General features: G+C 41.6%; 1 protein-coding gene across 1 annotated transcript; it reads left to right on the forward strand.

The window, feature by feature from the left end:
* Positions 1–1,797: 1,797 nt before the first annotated feature.
* On the forward strand, positions 1,798–3,159 carry LOC144714410 (protein ETHYLENE INSENSITIVE 3-like). Its single transcript, XM_078589145.1, has one exon. It carries the CDS (start codon positions 2,118–2,120, stop codon positions 3,012–3,014), a length of 897 nt encoding a protein of 298 aa, XP_078445271.1. The 5' UTR covers positions 1,798–2,117; the 3' UTR covers positions 3,015–3,159.
* Positions 3,160–15,374: the final 12,215 nt, after the last annotated feature.

Here is a 15,374-nt window from a genome sequence, read left to right on the forward strand (position 1 = left end):
AGTTATTGGGTCCATAGAATTTTGTTTCATGCACATGCTTTGACGAAGACAGAAAATTCATATCATGGATGACCACTAAGTATTTTTTTGGGAGAGAGGGAGAGAGCCCAGCCGACAGAGAGAGAGAGAGATAGGGTGAAAGAGAAGGAGAGGGGGAGAGAGCGACAAAACGACAGAGAGAGAGATAGGGCGAAAGAGAAGGAGAGGGGGAGAGCGACAAAAAGACAGAGAGAGATGGAGAGAGCTCAGCCGACAGAGAGAGAGACGGAAGAAAGAGAGGGGGGGACAGAGATAGAGAGAGAGAAAGAGAAGGAGAGGGGGAGAGCGATAGAAAGACAGAGAGAGAGAGAGAGAGGAAGAGAGCTCAGCCGACAGAGAGAGAGAAAAAATGTGACAGATAGAAAGATAAAGAGAGAGAGAGAGAGAGGGCGAGAGAAAAATTGAAAGAGAGCGAGAGAGAAAGAAAGAGAAAAAGATGGAAAACAGAGAGGGGGAGAGAGATAGAAACAAAGAAAGGGAAAATATAGAGAGAGAGAGAGGGAGAGAGATAGAAACAAAGAAAGAGAAAAAGATAGAGAGAGAGAGGGCGAGAGAAAAATTGAAAGAGAGCGAGAGAGAAAGAAAGAAAGGATAGAAAAAGAGAGAGGGGGAGAGCCAGAGAGAGAGAAAAAGAGAGAGCGGCTGGCCGACAGCTGGCGGCTGGAGATGAGATCAGGATAATGATCTCACTAGATGACATCAACAATCTAGGTCATTTATTGGAGAACAGACACGGCGGGTGCAGACTTAGGCGATTTTACGAAGAAGAGTGAACCGCGTACGAAACCGTCAACTCTTAACTGATATCTTACAATATGATGTCTTCTCTCCATGCGAACAGTATATACCAGACAAAACAAGGCCAAAGAAATCCCCTTTTTTTACTGTATGCTAACCCCTGAAACCCTTTTCCACTTAACAAATCCCCTCCCATTAGATTGCCGGAATGGTAGGCAAGAAAGAATAGGGTACCATACAAAAGATAAAATGTATCATCAAAAAACAAACTTGGGCCTAACTCACTGTCATTGATAAGTTCTCCTCACCGATCAGTGATGTTTTGTAATTTTGATTTTCCATGTGCTATACTTGAAATCCATTGTTTTTCTGTTATGTGCCAATAATCGAAACTTGGGGTGATGGGGGCCTCATTTTACTTAAACAGGGATAGTTTTGCAGAGCACACTGAAAGTATTTACTTGGTCCTGCATATAGTTATTGGGTCCATAGAATTTTGTTTCATCCACATGCTTTGACGAGGACAGAAAATTCATATCATGGGTGACCTCTAAGTATTTTTTTGGGATACGATAATGGAAGCTTTACAATCGATACGGACGAATGTTAAGAGTCATAAAACGAATACTCAATAATGTGGGAATGTTTATTAAACACGGTAAATACCCTAACTTGAAAATTTTTGGCAAAAACCATTTCAGGAATTTGGTTCTCTGTATGTGCTTCGACAGTGACAGCAGAAACCAGACATACGGGACCATTAATTATTGTCTAGGATTCTGCAAATCAAAGATTTTCTTCCTCAATAATGAAGGATATGTGCATTTATTCAACGATGTGGACAAGTTTACCAAAGCGGGTATTTATCGTAGTTTGAATAGTTTTGGGGAAAATTTTCTGGGATCCCCTCAAACCACTTTTCTGTGCATTGAAAGAAATTCACAGGTTTATCATGCGGAAAAGAATCATAGTCAACCGCGTAGCTACATATTGGATGAATGCTGATGATAAACCCAGGTTTTGCTAACCATGGAGTGGGTTAAACTAGCCGCCACGGAGCTTAGCCATATATGAATCCACTCGGTGAACGACGATACCCGTGCAACAACAACATCTCTCTCTCTCTCTCTCTCTTTGCGTCTCTTTTTTCTTTCTTTCTCCATGCGTTTCTCTCTCTCGCTCTAATCTCTGTACCCTGTCTTTCTCCACCTCCGATTTTATGGTCATCTCGACGCCGAACTCTATGTCTTGACTATACGCGGGGAGACGTAATCGCTGAATTTCTCGTCGTGATCTGATCCCTCCCAACAGGACGCCGATCCTCAACCGAGCAAGAAACCATGGACGCACTCCCGCTCTCGAGCTTCTCCGATCTAGACTGGAGCTCCCTCACCTTCTCAGCCCCGCCACCGAAGGCAGACGCGGAAGACGACAGCGACGACGAACTGGACGTGAACGAGCTTGAACTACGCATGTGGCGAGACCGGATGACGCTGAAGCGGCTCCGAGAGCGCCACGATGGCGGGGCCAAGGCGGGCGAGACGGAGGAGCAGGCGCGGAGGAGGAAGAAGAAGATGGCGCGAGCCCACGACGGAATTCTCATGTACATGCTGAAGACGATGGAGGTTTGCAAGGCGCAAGGCTTCGTCTACGGCATCATCCCCGAGAACGGCAAGCCCGTCGGCGGCGCCTCCGACAACCTCCGCGCGTGGTGGAAAGACAAGGTGCACTTCGAGAAGAACGGCCCCGCCGCCGCGGCTGAGTACCGAGCCCAGACCGGCCTCTCCTCGGTCGCCTCGGCCGGGACTCTCCACGAGCTACAAGACTCGACGCTGGGCTCGCTTCTCTCCGCGTTGATGCAGCACTGCGACCCGCCCCAGAGGAAGTTCCCGCTGGAGAAGGGCGTCCCCCCGCCGTGGTGGCCTCCCGCGCCGTATCGCAAGCCGCACGATCTCAAGAAGGCCAGCAAAGTCGAGGTTTTGACGGCCGTTATCGAACACTTGTCGCCGGATTTCGATAAGATGAGGAGGCTCGTCAGGCAGTCCAAGTCCCTCCAAGACAAGATGACCACGAGGGAGAGCCTGGTCTGGTCCGCGGTACTTAGCCGCGAGGAGAGCTCGTTCGACGTCGAGGGACAGAGATATGTCAGCGAGCTTCTCTCTTTTTACGATGATGATTTGGGGTTCCGATCGTTAGAATTTTCTGGGATGATGGGGGGATCGAGCTGGCTGATTTAGGGGTTGCTTCCTTTCTTATGCTTGTATCTTTTCTTTGTCTCTTTCTCTCCCTAGATAACTTTCGGTAAGTTTGGTTTGTGGTTCGTTCATAAGGACTTCTCTCCCAAGAGAAGCTTGGTTGTTCTTAAAAGATTGGTTTTCCTTCTTTCTTGCTCTAGAAAACTCTGAAGTGGGATGGGTTTGCGGTCTTTGATCCTTGCGAGGGTTTGTTATTTTTGGCCCGCAAAAAATGAAATCTCCTAGTTTGATGATCATCTTTCAAAGTTGGTAGGAAGAGACATGATAATCTTAACATGGGTTTGTTGTTTTCGAGCAAATGAGACGAGGATTCAGCGGGATTTTGCTCTTTGGCCTAGAAAGTTTTTGAGGTTTGGATTTTTCTACTTCTCTGGAACATGAGAGGTTCAAGCCGGCGAATTATTTCCTTCTTTTCTCTCTCTAGAAAACTCTTCAGCGGGTGGGTTTGTGTTCCCTGATTCATGCATGCTTCAGTTCTTTGGCTCCAAAGAATAAAATCTCAAATTGGATAATCATCATCGAAAGTTCCGATCTTTGTGGATAATCTTAACATGGGTTTATCTATTTTGAGCAAATCCGACGTGGGTTTAGTGAGATAAATCTATTTGGATAGGCTTATGTCACATTTAGTAACGTACGACTGTTGGCTCAACGTGGCGTGAACCCATAGACCAAAGCCCCAATTGGCTGGATTTCTCAGTCACCGGCATGGAGAAGACGAATCTTGTTTCTCCTTCTAGATGTAAATGCTTGCACGAGGGATGTACCGATGTACGTGACGTGAAGGGTATCCTCTGTGCACTTAGTGGCTATAATGGCAGAAAGCTACAAAGTGAATAACAAGTGAACAGAGAGAGAGAGAGAGAGAGAGAGAGAGAGAGAGAGAGAGAGAGAGAGAGAGAGAGAGAGAGAGAGAGAATGAATGAACCAAAGAAATAGATAAAGAAACCCATACTTCGGTCATCTCCATCTTTAATTATTTTCTTATCAATTTCAGAGTACCTTTTTTATATGGGAAAGGCTGGTATTATTTATTTCTTGAATAATTCCTTTTGAATTTCCTTCCAACAAGAGTGTCAGCCTTGTAGACAACTGGTGAATTTTGAATAGATATCTTTTCTTCATTTATTTGCCCTGGAAGTTGTCTCTGGATTGTCGCTGCACAGCAAGACAGCTACCATTGTGTAGACATCCATCCTGTTCACTTTTCCACTCTCCCTTAACCTAACTGTCAAACCAGTCCATTTGATGGGAATATGGTATGTTAAAAAAATCTAAATTCTCTCTCTAGATCTTTCAATGCCTCTTATCCTCTTCTTTCTCCCACTACCTATCTTGTATTCCCATCATTTGTTTAATTATGATTTTTCCTATTTGATCCTCTCGACAAGTTCCATCTTAACAACTGAATCTCTGCTTAGTTCGCATATCATCCTTCCCTCAATTTCATTATATACATATCTCTACTATTAACCTTCTAGGTCTCTCACCTCATATTTGTTTATCTATCTTCATTTTCTCACTATATAGTCCGTTCTCTCCCCACATTTTCCATGCCTTCTCATATCCATATCCATCACTTACTTCCTAGATTCTCTGTTTATTACTTTCATTATCTCTTTATCTCTTCCGTTGTATGTCTGGTTCTTTTGGTAGCCATGGCTCGTGGTGGAGGAGAAATATGCTGCTAATTCCCAGAAGCTTCTCTTATATCATACCTCTGCTATCAACCTGTTCTATAGATTCTCTATGCCTATTATTATTTCTCTATATCCACCATTATCTATCAGCCTCTTTTATTATCTCTCAATCCCGCTCATTATGATATATCAAACACTTCCGCATGCTCTCTGTTTACTTCACTTTTTATTTATCTGTTCTGTTCTCTCTGAAGGAGTTTCGCCCAGTCTGCAACACAAAGAGCAGACAACGAACCAGAGAGAACAGGGGTGGAGAGCAAGAGAAGAGAGAATTAACAACCACGCCTAAATCTATTCAAATTGAACATACATATAGTGTTTCAGTGTGAACCAAGTCACACGTAAAGAGAGAAACTTGGATCTCAACTTTCTCAAAGAAAGACTAATTCAAAGAAGAAAAAAATGAGTGTACAGGAATCCACGATTCCCATTTATTTTGCCACGCCCTTTACTTCAAACATGACAGGATTAACCCCAACACTCTCTCTGCCTCCATTCCTACGATGTCTCATTGGCACCATCTCTACCGCCGTCAGTATCTCTTCATCTCTTCTGCGCTCTCTCTGCTTCTTCCTGCAGCCGCGGGTTTCGATGGAGAGAGAGAGGACGAGAGAGAGAGAGAGAGAGAGAGAGAGAGAGAGAGAGAGAGAGAGAGAGAAAGAACAAAAGAGATGGAGAGAGAGATAAAGAAAGAGAAAGAACGAAAGCGACGAAGAGAGAGAGAGAGAAGGATTGTACCAGACACAGAGAGAGAGAGAGATAGAAAGAGAAAAGAACAAAATATACAGAGAAAGAGAAAGATTGTACAAGACATAGAGAGAGAGAAAGAGAAAAGGACAAAACAGACAGAAAAAGAGAAAGATTGTACAAGACACAGAGAGAGACAAAGAAAGAGACAAAAGACTGTACGAGACAGACTGAGAGAGGGAGTAAAAGATTCATTGAGCTAAAGAGAGAAAGAGAGGTTGTACGACAATGCGAGACAAACAGAGAGAGAGAGATTGTACGAGATACATTGTAAGCTAGAGAGAGAGAGAAAAATAGAGAGACTAGTTCTTTGGATAAGCATCTGATTGACTCTTCTGTTTACGCTTGCAATTTTCCGCAGGAAACTCGAGAAAGCACAAGTTAGACTAATATCTTGAAAGATGGAGGGGTACATCGATGGAATGAAAGACAGATAGACGGACATATATGCAGGGAGAGGGAGAGGGCCAGACATATACATGATAAACATAATAATATCTTGCATTCTTTCTTTAAGGATGAACCACATGAAGTATCAAAGACAGTCAACTGAAGATATTGTTAATGACATGTAAGTGAACTTAAAAGAGAACACAGCTCATTTCCATGAAGATCTTGATCTTGATATGTAGTCTTTTGAGTCAACAGGTAGTATCCTTGATCTTGAGGATAATGGGATATCTCAAAGAAAATGTGCTAGGGGCTACATAGTAATTAATTTCCACATTTAATTTCCACGTTTAATGAAAATGTGCTAGGGGCTAAATGATAGCTAATATCTACAAAAAACATTATATTCTCCATATAATAAATTACAACTCAACAATCTCCCACTTGGCAAAAAATATGTAACCTGATATTTTAGATTATAGCTTAATGAGTTCAAAAAACTTTTGCTATCACTATAAGACATCTTCGCTAATCTCGTCCTCTCGTCCATTATAGAACCAGCATAGAATCAAAGGGGGCTTTTGTCACATTGAAATGTAACTAAAACCAAAGAATGATCACATATAGTGGCCCTATAAATGACATAGATAAAGTGTGGATGTGTAGCATGGAAACTACATGAACAGGGATACATACATGTATATTTCCAACTTGGTTCACTGAATTCTGAGTGAAGATAACATCAAAAGTTATTGATGCAGAAAATAAAAAAGGTATAATTATTTCCAAAGGAGCATAAAAAATTAAAACTTCAACTAAAATTACATAGCATCATAGGGCATTCAAACCCATATGAAAAGTATGTTCATGGAAACCCTTTGAAGGTACTGGTGTTTGTAAGTGGATATGTCATCATGGAGTTTATCCTGATATACTTTATATATAATCATCCTAAATTATTTCATGATGTATATGTGTTTTAACTTCATCAAGCTCGTGTTGTTATTGGAGAACATAAATGTTGACTGATTGTGACAATAGAGCTTTAATGGTCTTCGAGTTCAATTAACCACATTCAACCAATTGCCATGGTTGGATGCTTCATAGGAAAATATATACTCAACTGCCAAGGTGGAAGATTCTATGAGTGTATGTTTATAACTTTTCCATGATATAGGTCCTCCTGCTAACACGTACACGTACCTTGAAATGGATCTTCTGCTATCAGAAAATTGGGCAAAGTCATAATCAGAATAATTAAGGATCTCTAGGTGATTGTGAATTCTTATATGTGAGTATGTAGTCATTTATCCTGGGAAGACACCTTATGACTCTCTTGGCATATATCCATTGATCTATGCATGGATTATCATAGATCGATCCAACATACACACTATGTATGCTGTAACTGGAAGCGTACACACTTGTGCATACAGCTACGATTGATGCATAAGGTATCTCTAACACCTATTGAAATTCAGAGTTATTCTTAGGGCATTGATTGAGGCTAAGCATGTCTCGTTTAGAAATTGGGGTGTAGACTGGTCTGCAATCTCATTTTCCATATGTTTTAAGGATGTTTTCAATGTTGGAATAAATCCATAATATTTTGAGTATGATCACTATAGATTTGAATGCCTAACACATGAGGCATTAACGAGATCCTTAATGTTAGACATTCCTTTGTTTATTTATGTTTTTACTTTCTTATTCATATACTATGGGCCACATGTTATGAGTGGCCCATTTGTTTTATGTGACATGGGGTCGACCCCTCTCACTCTTTATGGCCTTTTAAGGCCCTATCTGGTTCAATAGAGATGGTGTATTTTTTGGCCTAAACCCAAGCCAATAGAGCTTCAGGACAGGGAGTAGCTGGAGATGAAGGAGAAGGCTGATGCAAGTTTTACATGGTATTAAAAAAAGCCAGGTGAGCATGATGAACCTCTCTTCTCTCTAGCAAAAAACCTTTCTATGTGTTATATTATCTCTCTTGCTGGAGCACTCATTTAGGTAAAACTTTTGCACTGTTGGGAGTGAATCTGGACCTATTAAAAGCATCTGGACCCTAGATACTAGGGTAACTGATTATATGACCCCAAATCAGAATTAGTTTGCTTCATATCTACCAGTCAATGAACCCCATAAGGTAATCAAGGCTGGTGGAGGGGTTTTGACTATTGCTGGAATTGGGAGTATAAACCTCAATATTGTTGTAATCAAAAGGATTTACATGTACCTGACTTCAAGGTGAGACTGACTTCATTGCAGAAGTTAGTAGATGATGTTGAATGGAGGTTTGTTATTTAGAACAATGGATGTTTTCTCTGTGACAAGTTTACTAGGAAGAGGAATTCATCATGTAGATGGGAAGATGGCTTGATGCTCCTTGAAGTCTCCACCATCACCTATCTCACCTTCATTAAGCTTCATCAGGCCGTGGATCGGGTCCTTCTACTGCATAGGCGCATGGGCCATCCCTCTTTTGAGTTTCCCAAACTATATTTTCCATCTGTTTTTGAAGTACTTGATGCCATTACCATGTTTTGTGATGCTTTCCAATTGGCTAAGCACCGAAGGGTATCCTTTAAAAGTCTAAATGATAGGAGTTTGAATCCATTTGATTGTGTTCATAGTGATGTGTGGGGCCCATGCCTGGTTTCAGATCTTGGAGGATGACTGCACTCGGTTAACCTGGTTGTATTTGCTGAAGTCTAAGGAACATGTATCTTCTGTGATTGTGAAATTTTGTGAGCTAATTAATTATCAATTTGGTCCAAGGATCAAACGAATCAGATCAAATAATGTTAGGAAGTACTTCAACTAAATAGTTAATACCTATTATGAATAGAGAGGTATTGTTCATGAATCTTCCTGTGTCAACACCCCTCAACAGAATGGGCTAGCTAAAAGGATAACTGGACACATACTTGCAACAGCCAAGTCCTTACTCTTCCAAGAAAATATGCCCAAGTCATACTATGGAGAAGAAGTATCAATTGACATCTATCTCATTAATACAACTACAGCAAAAGTAATTCTCAAAAGGGTTACAAGTGCTAATATGAGGGTTAGATTGATTGTAGGATATTTGGGTGTGTTGTGTATGCTCACATGGATGTTTGAAATATTGATATGAGGGCAATCAAGTGTATGTTTATAGGGTAGTCTAACACTCAAAAGGGTTATAGGTGGTATCATCCAGGGTCTAAAATATTTTTTGTCATAGAAGATGACAAAAAATATTCAATGAGAAGCAGATGTTCTTTGTCGATGAGAAGGGGGACACCAACGTAGCTTCTGAAGTATTGCAGCAAGACTTATACTTCATAACTTTGCCAATGGGGATTCCAAGTGAGTACGAAGCCACTCCGCATGAATGTGATCATTCTTAGTCAGATGGTCCAAGATGTGATGAATTAGATGAAATGTTGCCACTGGTCTCAGAACAAACGTTGGAGATACAAGAGACAATGAAGGAACTGATTTTGTCCAGTGAAGTTGAAGTTAATGATGTCCCAATAGACGATAAAGAGCTAAGTATTGAAACGGATGTCCACCTGTTGAGACTCCTAGAACTGATGCTATCGTCGACCAAGGGGAGGAAGACCTAGGATGTCCAATTGCATTGAGAAAGGGTATGAGGAGCTATTGAAATAAATCTAGATATCCATTGAGGAATTACATCTGTTATACCAGATTGAATCCACAGTACCAAGCATTTTTAGGTTCCCTTAGGGGAACCTATGTTCCCAGAAATGCTGAAGGGGCCCTGAAAAGTGGAGAGTGGAGGACTGCCATGGACGAGGAGATGGAGGAAATCATACTTGGGACTTGACTTTCTTACATCTTGGAAGAAAAGTTGGTGGGTAAAGGTGGATATATAAGTCAAAGTTCAATGCTGATGAGACTCTGGAGAGATACAAAGCAAGGCTGGTAGCTAAGGGTTATACCCAATCATATAGGATTGATTATTTCAAAATTTTTACACCTATACCCAAGTTCAATACTGTCAGAATTTTGATTGCTCTAGCTATAAAGATGGGATGGAATATGCTCCAGTTTGATGTAAAAAATGCTTTTTTGTGAGGCGATTTAAGCGAGGAATGTATATGACTACTCCCCCTAGATACCAATTAGCAGATAGGCCAAATGTGTGGTGAGTAAATTGTGGAAGACACTTTATGGCCTAAAACAGTTTCCAAGGGCCTCGTTTGGAAATCTCCTCAGCCATGAGAAGTCTGGGATATTAGCAAAGTAACGATAGTCATATGCTATTTATCACGCATAGTGTCTGCGGGTCCATGAAAATCCTTCGAGCCTGTGTGAATGATATAATTGTCATAGGAAACAATGAGGAGAAAATTTGATAACTTAGTTAGCAGCTCTCTGAGAAGTTTGATATTAAAGCATTAGGTGCCTTGAGATATACTATAAAGGAGATATACTCATTTCACAATATAAGTACATTCTAGATCTTCTCCATGAGATAGGGAAACTTGACAACAGACAATTGGGAACCCCTGATGACTTCAATGTCAAATTAGGTAAGGAGAACGATAGCCCTCTAGTAAATAGATACTCATTTCAAAGGTTGATTGGAAATCTCATTTATCTTAATCATACCCAGCCTGATATTTAGTTTGTTGTCAGTACTTTGACATAGTTTATGAATAATCCATCTGAAGCTCGTCTCCAAACAGAAAACAGAGTGTTGTAGTATCTTAAGGCTATAGTGGGACAAGGTATTCACAAGATGGAGATGTGTTAGTAAATATTTTTTCTGATGTTGACTTTGTTAGTTCAATAACAAACAGAAGGTCCACCTCTAGATATTGACATTTTATTAGGAACAATATTGTAACATGGTGGAGTAAGAATTAGAAAGTAGTTGCTCTCTCAAGTATCGAGGCAAAATTCATAGCCTTAGCACATGGTGTACTTGAGGCGCTTTGGATCAAGGGGGTCATGGATGACCTTAGGTTATTCTCCCCAGGTGATATTCAACTGTGATGTGATAACCAATCAGCCATTCCAATCGATTCGAATCCAGATCAGCAAGATAAGATGAAGCATATTCAAAATGATCAGCATTTTTGTTAAATAAAAAGTTTGTGGAGGAGTTATCACACCTCAGTTTGTGAGGTCATCTGAGCAAGTTGCTGAAATCTTCACCAAAGGCCTACCCGGTTCCCAATTCCAGAGATTTGCCTCCAAGTTGGGCATGATCATCATTCACATCCAACTTGGGGGGGGGGGGGAGGTGTTGGACGGTTCTTTACTTATTTTGTGTTTTTATTTTCTTATTTATGTACTAATGGGCCACATCTTTTAAGTGGCCCATTTCATTTAAGTGACATGAGACCCACCCCTCTCACTTTGTAGGACCTTTTAAGGCCCCATCCTGTTCAATAGTGATTGTGTGTTTTTTGGCCAAAACTCTAGCCGACAAACCTTTAGGACAAGGAGCAGCTATGATGGGGGACCATCCAGTTGACGCCGGGACGGGATGAGTCCAACCACACCGGGCTGCTCGCACCAACGCTCGCCATCCGGGGTTCAAATACTCCGTGTATGTATCTTCCCATTTCGCACTTTATTTTGTCTTGTTTGATTGTATTTTCGTTCATAGACCTTACGGACTGGGCCAGTGTTTTGGGCCTCGTCCAAGTTATTTTCACCTTTCTTGTAACCGTTGAATAGAGGGCGAACCACGTCTCGCGACGGTTCCCCCTCTAAACGACTTCACTTGGGACCTATCCTCACTATATAAGGGGATAGCATGCCCAAGTGAAGGAGGCTTTTTTTGAAATTGAAAATTGTGTTTCTTTTCTACCATAGTGTTTAGAGAGATAGAAATAGATAGAATTTTAGAGAGTAGTGGGAACGTTTCCGCCTTCCCACCCTCACGTCAAGACCACTCCGTGAGTCGCCATCACCCACCCTCGTCGAGACCACTCCGAGGTCGACTTTTAAAGATTCACGATTTGCATCTCTTGAGAGTTATCGCCACTTCCTCGTCGAGACCACTCCAAGGTCGTCCTTGAAGATTCAAGATTTGCATTTCGTGAGCGTCGTTGCCGTTACATTTCCTCGTCGAGATCACTCCGGGGACGTGTTGAGGTCATCACTGTCAGCGATCCTCAATTCTTACCTCCAAGAATCTCCAAGAATCAAGAAACCGCCGTTCCCCTCTTTGAGTTCTTGAAGCGGTTACTTTCAAGAAACCAAAGATTCTTGCATTACCGCCTCTGCCGACTACGCTGTCCCCACCGCCGCCACGCTCTTCCACGTGCCTGCCCCCTGCTCGAGACCGCGCGTGCCAGCCCGCGCTACCAGGTCCGCACCCGCGCTCTGTGCGCCAGCGTGCCAGGCCGCATGTGACCGTGCGCCCGAGCGCGTGCTCTGCGCGCCAGCACACCACGGTCGCGCCAGCACAACGCGCGTCTGCGCGCCCCAGCCAGGGCGCCCACACGTCGTGCCGCGAGCCCGTGGCTCTGCGCGCACCAGAAGCGCACGCACCGGCCTTCCCGTGCCTCTGTGCACCCTAGCGCCATGACCCCGTGTCACATTCGCGCCCGACCCTGTGCCCACGCCAAGCATCCCGTCACTTGAGTGCCACGGTCATCCCTTCCGCCTTCCGGCTCTTCTCTGCTGGTGCATCGCCCTATTCGGTGTCTTGCCATCGTCCCGATCTCGTCGACCCAGATATTCTTGCCGTGGAACCTGACAATTCAGGTATCTTCTCACCTTTCCCCTCCATCACATTTCAGTATTATTACATGTTGCAGTGCCGTCTTCCGCTATCGATTCCTCTGCCTAGGATTATGACGATAACTGCTATAGGTTAGCCACCTGTCGAGAGATAGGATTTCTTTGTGGTAAACGATTACTCGTTGATCTTTAGGCTTGGAACAACTCAGGGCCGTCAAACGCCCCTTACCCGTAGACGTCTTAGTTGGTCCTAAAGGGTCATTGGGAGTCTAATTTGATCAATATCTCCGTCATTGAAACTCGTTGACCATTCACCCTCGTCATAGACATCCTATATTGCTCATCTGGGGTTTTCTATCGACATTCATTTCGTCTAAATAGACTTATCGAACTCAATTCATTATCTTTACTGTGACATAATACGAGCCGTCGATCTGGGTGGAACCGTAATACATCAAGCTAGAAAGGAAGGAGAAGGCTGATGCAAGTTTGACACTTCCTTAAATAGAAATTTATTTGTGTCATGTAATATGCTATTATCATTTGTGGCAAGAAGGATATCATCTACATATAACAAGAGGACGATGAATTTACTCCCACTAAACTTATGGTATACACATTTGTCTGCTAATTCATTTTAAAAATGAATGACACGATGATTTGATGAAATTTCTGATACCATTGATGAGGCGATTGTTGAAGCCCATAGATGGATGTCTTTAATTTAGAAACCATAAACTTGTTTCATCAATATATGCATCATGTCGATCGATTCATCAATGTCTCCATTTAGAAACAATATTTTTACATCCATCTGATACTAATAAAGATTAAATTGACCTAGTAGTATCATTATGATTCTAAAAATGTCCTTCTTGACACTATAGAGAAGGTCTCAGCATAATCAATACCTTCACAGTGAGTAAATCTTTTTGTAAAAAGAATGCTTCATATCTTTCCATATTATCTTTTCAATCCGTCTTAGTTTCAAATAACCATTTACATCCAAAGGATTTTGAACTTTTAGTTAATGGAGCAATACCATAAATGTCATTGTCATATATTGATTTCACCTCTTCATTTATGGCATTTATCCATTTTTTGTTTTGAAATACGCATGGCTTGCCTTTGATTGAGAGTATTGTCTTCCTTATCTCAAAATCAGCTTTTACATTTTTTTTCTAAATGGACCTTCTTAATGGCATTATTTCTTCCGATTCTTGAGTTTGTACAAACAACGTCTAGGGTAGAGGATGATAGTCTAGAACAATAGTTAGTTTTGAATGATTATATGATAGTCTTGAATCTTCTTCACTATCCCCCTAAAAAGTCAACATCGTCAAAGAGATGGAATTCCTTCTTTTGAAAATTACTTTAGTCTTTGGATCATTAAAAAAATCATACCCCATGATCTTTCAGAGTATCCAATAAAGTAGCAACCATTTTTTCTAGAGTCTAATTTTCTTTAATTAGGCGCATAGGGCATAGCCTCAACTGGACAAATCCAAATGTACAAAGACTGCAAACTTGGTGTTCTTCTTGTCTAGAGCTCATAAGGGGTTTTAAGGGTTACCCCAATAGGTTCTCTGTTCAGTATATAGTATGTGGTCTTTAATGCCTCACCCTAGAGGTTTATGGGAATAGTTGACTCAGCTATCATAATGGTCATCATATCTTGAAGTATTATGTTTTTTCGTTCAGCCACACCATTCATGTTCGGAGAATCCACCAGTGTATTGAGGAACCATACCACATTCCTCTAGGTATTTGGCAAAAGGTCTTGGATGTTGGTCACCTGAAGTATCATATTTGTTATAGTGTTCACTAGTGAACAACACGTATGGGACGTGATGGCCCAGATGTGATGGGGCGGATGACGCTGGGTGACGGACGGGGACGTGATGACCTACTCTTCGCGTCCCCGTCCCGTCACACGTCCCAGTATTTTACAAAATTTTGTCGCATTCCCGTCACATGTCACCGCCCACGTCGTCCCGTCACAGTACCATCCCCGGACGGCGTCACCCTCAGTGGTGATGAAAAAACAATGCTTCTCTTCTCTCCCTCTTGGATCTCTCTCTCTCTTGTTCTCTCTTGCTCACTCTTGCTTGTTCTTTGTCTTTCTCTTGAGCTGCTATACACATTGCTATCTCTCTCTCCATCTCTCTTCTCACTCTTTCTTGTTCTCTATCGCCTGTCTCTACCACTCCCAATCGTACGGCAAGAGCATCTCCATTGAATCTCCCCCTCTCTTCTGGCCTCAGTTTGTTCTTCTGTTGGGTATGACCAGAAGTCAGGAAGACACAGAGACGCTTTTATGTCATGTCATCAGATGCTTCTTTCATTAATGCATCATTTTTTTTAAGAAAAAATAATATCATGATATTCTATGATTCTCATTCAGAAAATTTGTCTTCTCGTTCAAAGAAGACTTGATTCTCATTAACGTTAAGAAACTTGCTCTTAATGTCATTCTCATTGTCAGAAAATCATTTTAATATATTGAGTTACATTTGTAGGAATTTCTGTCGTGTTATTTTTCTTCTCATGGTTGTTCTCACTTGGATCCTGTATTTTCTGGTTTGATCAGTTATGTTCCACTCAAGGTCTTCTGTTGGTGAGTGATTGCTGTATTTTACAATCATGAAATGGTTGGTGTTCTAATTTTCAAATGTTTAATACCGAGTAATTAAAGCTATTTTTTTTAATCTCAAAATTCAAATGCATACTCCAGAAGTATTTGGACTTAATTTTGTGAATTGTCTCTTATTTTTTTCGTGCCTTGATTTCA

Source organism: Wolffia australiana, chromosome 17 (genome assembly GCF_029677425.1).
Source record: "Wolffia australiana isolate 7733 chromosome 17, ASM2967742v1".
NCBI lineage: Eukaryota > Viridiplantae > Streptophyta > Magnoliopsida > Alismatales > Araceae > Wolffia > Wolffia australiana.